General features: G+C 35.9%; 1 protein-coding gene across 1 annotated transcript in view; it reads left to right on the plus strand.

Moving 5' to 3' along the window:
- The window catches only part of LOC111155436 (snail family transcriptional repressor 2), a 3,583-nt gene extending 160 nt beyond the window's left edge, over window positions 1–3,423 (plus strand). Inside the window, exons 2-3 of the mRNA XM_022515589.1 lie at window positions 761–1,306; window positions 2,197–3,423. Of these exons, the coding sequence (XP_022371297.1) occupies window positions 761–1,306; window positions 2,197–2,378 (728 nt within the window). The 3' untranslated portion in view covers window positions 2,379–3,423. The remainder of the gene's footprint in view (window positions 1–760; window positions 1,307–2,196) is intronic.
- The last annotated feature ends 1,665 nt before the right edge of the window (window positions 3,424–5,088 follow it).

The following is a 5,088-nucleotide window of genomic DNA, read 5'->3' on the forward strand; positions in this document are numbered from 1 at the left end:
ATTTAAAGAAAGAAATTATCTCTATCTGCCTATCCATCTCTCTGTATATCTATAAATCTATTGGTACGTGTTACAACTCAATTATTATTACAAAAGAACCAAAGACAAAGTTGTTTTCTTTTCAAACAGTGTCCTAAAAGAGAGTTCAGATTATTTTGATAATTTCGGTTAAGTTTTAATTCAAAACTTTTAGAGCTCCTAACTGACAAGGAAAACTTCATTCAACTCTTGCAACTTCATTTTCTAAAGCTTGTATATACATGCATAATGAGTACATGGAGGATGAGTAACACAATACGTAAATGTTGAGTTACTGCTTTTTTCATGTAATAAGGCTCCTTTCCTTCAGAAAGCAGCTTGATCTACACATATCTTTGTACTCACAAAGAACCTGCAAATAACCCATGCATAAAATGGAAAACAACTTTTTTTTTTGTATCTTTAAAATAATATATAAATTTTTCCTCCTCGGTGCAGACTGTGAAGGCACCCACTTGGCTGCACTCCTTCACTGCACAGCATGTTACAGCTCCTGTCACACTATGTATGCATGAGGCATAGATGTGCATTAAAGCACAATAACTATTTAGCAGCAAGGGTGGAAACGAATGTTTTGCCAATGCCTATGTCTTTTCTAAATGAGTCTATATACTTCATTGTAAAGTCCTGTGTGTGGGTGTTGCAAAGTAGCTCCTTAGTGTGTTTTCGAAGTTATTTTTTTTTACCTTAATCTTCTTTCCTTTCCTTTTCTTTCCACTAGTGATTATTTCCCCATATCTCTATGAGAGTTACCCCATGCCTGTCATACCACAACCAGAGATCCTCAGCTCGGGAGCATACAGCCCCATTACCGTGTGGACTACAGCAGCTCCATTCCACTCCCCACTACCCAATGGCCTCTCTCCTCTTTCTGGATACCCCTCATCCTTGGGGCGAGTGAGTCCCCCTCCTCCATCTGACACTTCGTCCAAGGACCACAGTGGCTCAGAAAGCCCCATTAGTGATGAAGAGGAAAGACTACAATCCAAGCTTTCAGACCCCCATGCCATTGAAGCTGAAAAGTTTCAGTGCAATTTATGCAATAAAACCTATTCAACTTTTTCTGGGCTGGCCAAGCATAAGCAGTTGCACTGTGATGCCCAGTCTAGGAAATCTTTCAGCTGTAAATACTGTGACAAGGAATATGTGAGCCTGGGCGCCCTTAAGATGCACATTCGGACCCACACTTTACCCTGTGTCTGCAAGATTTGTGGCAAGGCGTTTTCCAGACCCTGGTTACTTCAAGGACACATTAGAACTCACACTGGTAAGAGAAAAACGTAGACAGGAATGTGACTGTCGGATAGCTCTGGGCTGCCTGTTGAATTTGCATTAAGTAGTGGCACAGTGTTTTTAATGATGGATGATCATTTATAGCTACTTCCTGATGACTCAAAAATTTGTTAGAGCAGAGTGCTCCATTTCTTGTTAACAACCTCTGCTCCAGAGACTGCAAACAGCATTTAGACTTTGGAAAGTAGAGTCAGAAAGTTTGGTCTCAAAGATCAGTTAGAAAATCAGGAAAGATGTGCTTGAATGTGTGTTTGGTGAAACTGCTCCCAATATTCAGCAAACGCAGATGTTGCTATCTTCATCAGCTGGTTTGGAGATATGTGAAGAGTTTACCTATAGTTTTCTGTTGGTTACATTCTTGCTGTGGTATCTATCACCCCATAGCAAGTTAGAGAGTTAGAACTGAATTTACTCTCTGTTGTTTTATTATGTTTTGTTTTTTGCTGCTGAATATTTTATTCCTAGCACAAAATCATCCTGCAGGGAGCCAAGGTATTTATCCAACCTTAGTCATAATACAGAATGAGGGAAAAGGGGAAATATTAGGAAATGTTGGGAGGAGCTCAACATTAGCTGCACCTGCTGAAGCAGAAAGCTTTAATAAGTCAAAGTCCTAGAACTACATGAAATATTTCTGCATGAGTGGCAGCAGTAACAATATTCTTGGTGTGATTTTTTAATGCAATATTCAAATTTATCTTAAAGGGCCAGATATGAAAATAAGTATCTGTTATGGGGAATTTTAATCAAGTTTTTTTTTTTTTGACAAAATGTGATTTTTATTCACAATAACTTTATCTGACTTTATGTTTCCTCTACAAACACTGACTGTCTTTCTTTTCCAACCCCCACCTCTACCGCCAGGGGAGAAGCCTTTTTCTTGCCCTCACTGCAACAGAGCATTTGCAGACAGGTCAAATCTGAGGGCTCATCTGCAGACCCACTCGGATGTAAAGAAATACCAGTGCAAAAACTGCTCCAAAACCTTCTCCAGAATGTCTCTTCTGCACAAACATGAGGAATCTGGCTGCTGTGTAGCACACTGAGTTACGCAATCAATGTTTACTCGAACAGAATGCATTTCTTCACTCCGACTCCAAATGACAAATAAAAGTCCAAAGGCATTTTCTCTTGTGCTTACCGACCAGATAATGTGTATAGGCAAGCGCGCGCGCGCACACACACACACACACACACACATAGGCGCATGCAGACACACACACATACACTAAAAGCTGCAAGAGCACGAAATCCATGTGTTCAAAGTTAATCCTTTCCATGTGAAGTTTGAAATTACTATATATTTACTGACAGCTAGATTGAGAGGATAAAAGACAAGAATCTTTCTCTTCAAAAGATGAAGCAAAAAGCACATTGCATCTTTTCTCACTAAGAAAGAATGCAAAGATTTACATTGCTGCCAAATCATTTCAACTGAAAAGAACAGTATTGCTTTTGTAATAGAGTTTGTAATAGAATTTCCTATAGGAAGAGAATTTGCCAGACGCTATCTCAGGTGCCTTATAAAGTATTTCAAGTTTACTTCATTACATGTCTGATGTCTGGTTATCATTGTTGAACTAAAGCCTTTTTTGATTACCTGTAATGCTTTAAACTGTATTTTTAAGAGAGAGACCGAGAAAGAAAAGAGAAAAAAGAAAAAAAAAGAACAGGAACAAAACACAGGAGAATGTATTGAGAGTGTTTTGTTTTTGTTTTTGTTTTTGTTTTTGTTTTTGCCAACAAAGAGTATGCTCCCTGGGGGAGGAGGGAGAGTATAGCTTTGAACATTCCTGGTGCATGCTCTATGTCTTACCTTTTAAAATAACTTTTAATGATTTTCTAAAATTAATTAAAGATGGGAATAAGTGCAAGAAAGGGTTCTTAGAAACTCAGTAATGTACTTAAACTATTTTAAATGCATATGACAAATGCAATTCATACAGCACCCTTCCAAGTGCCTTTTTAAAGTAATTGTATAGATGATGAGTCATTGTAAATTTGTGTTTATTTTTATATGATTGAATGAGTTTTGTATGAAAGTGAGATGTTGTCTATAGCTGATGCTTATAAACAACCTGAAGATTTGTGAAATCAATGTTTCTTTTTTAAAAAACAATTTTTAAAGGTCCTTTTTTACAATAAACATTTTTGATTTAAAACCCATTGTTTGTATACTATTTTCAGAGACTTTACTTACTTCATGATTAGTACCAAAGTGCTATACAAAGAAATTTTTTCTTAATAAGAGAAAAAGCGAATAGCATTTTTATGAACATCAAGTGTTATTTTTATGTATTAGATTATAATAAAGTATAGTGCTAGTATTTTTTTCTTTACTCTTAAGATAATATTGTCACATTCAAAAAGATCACAATAGTAGTAGTTCTAAGTATATACATTTAACAAAAAATTACACTTTCTGAGGGCTAAAATATTCATATTAATACTCAAGAATACTTTTCAGAACTTGATATTTATGATGACTTTATTAGGTTGCTCTATGCAATCAAATTATAATCACTCATTGTAATGAGTGATTATCAGGTAGACCCTGGAATAGTTGATGAGGTTTGGTTTTGTTTTGTTTTTTTTAAAGATTTTATTTATTTGACACAAGTAGGCAGAGAGGCAGGCAGAGAGAGGGGGAAGCAGGCTCCCTGCGGAGCAGAGAGCCTGATGCGGGGCTCGATCCCGGGACCCCAGAATCGTGACCTGAGCCGAAAGCAGAGGCTTAACCTACTGGGCCACCCAGGCGCCCCATAGTTGATGAGTTTTTAAAAAAATACCACTTAATGAGATATAAGAGGAAAAAATAGAAAATCTGCATGAAAAGATCAGGAAAAACAGATTTATGAGAAATTACACAAGTTGGAAAATTAAGCCATGGAAAGAAAATTTAGTGATATAAAAAGAAAGGATAGGTTTGATGGGAGCAGGGCTAAATAATACAAAGTTAAGTTTTCCATTTATAGTTTTATGAACTAGCCCCCACCCAAGCCCAAGATACACTTCATAAAATATAGTACGAGCAGCCACTCTATATACAAACACATGTTTACCAAATGCTTGGATACTAACTCATATGTAAAAATGCTAACATTATACCCTAGTGACAGTTACCAAAATATATTTGAATCCAAACTCCAACCCCACTATGAAGATAGTTCCTGCTAACATTAAGCACTTCTTGTATACTCAGAGCTTGCAGAAATATTATCCCTTCTAATGTCCTTGTGATAACAAATAAAAGCCAGAACTAATATCTCAAAGATATTAGTTATAGACCATTAGTAAGTGACCTAAAATACCAATACTATTCTCTTAATGTTCACACACATTCCACTGTATGTTATATTTAAATTTTGGCCTACATATAAAAGGTGTGCATTTGACTAAAAAATGGAAAACTTTTAAATATATACATATATACACACATATATGTGTGTGTGTGTGTGTATATGTGTGTGTGTATATATATGTATATAGTATATATATAGTATACTATATATATAGTATGTATATAGTGTGTATGTAGGTATGTGTGTATATATATATATATATATACACATATGTGTGTGTGTGTGTATATATATATATATAGTACAAAAGTGATTGCCTGTAAGTTTCCAGGCCACCTAATATGTAGAAGTTTCTTACAAGGGCAAATAGGAGTGAGTTAAACATTCTCAAATTTATCTGCTTAGCTAACCCAGGAACCACATCTACCCACACTTCCCTCGTGTGTAGATCTAC

This window comes from Enhydra lutris, unplaced genomic scaffold, assembly GCF_002288905.1.
Source record: "Enhydra lutris kenyoni isolate GAN:26980312 unplaced genomic scaffold, ASM228890v2 scaffoldscaffold41, whole genome shotgun sequence".
Lineage (NCBI taxonomy): Eukaryota > Metazoa > Chordata > Mammalia > Carnivora > Mustelidae > Enhydra > Enhydra lutris.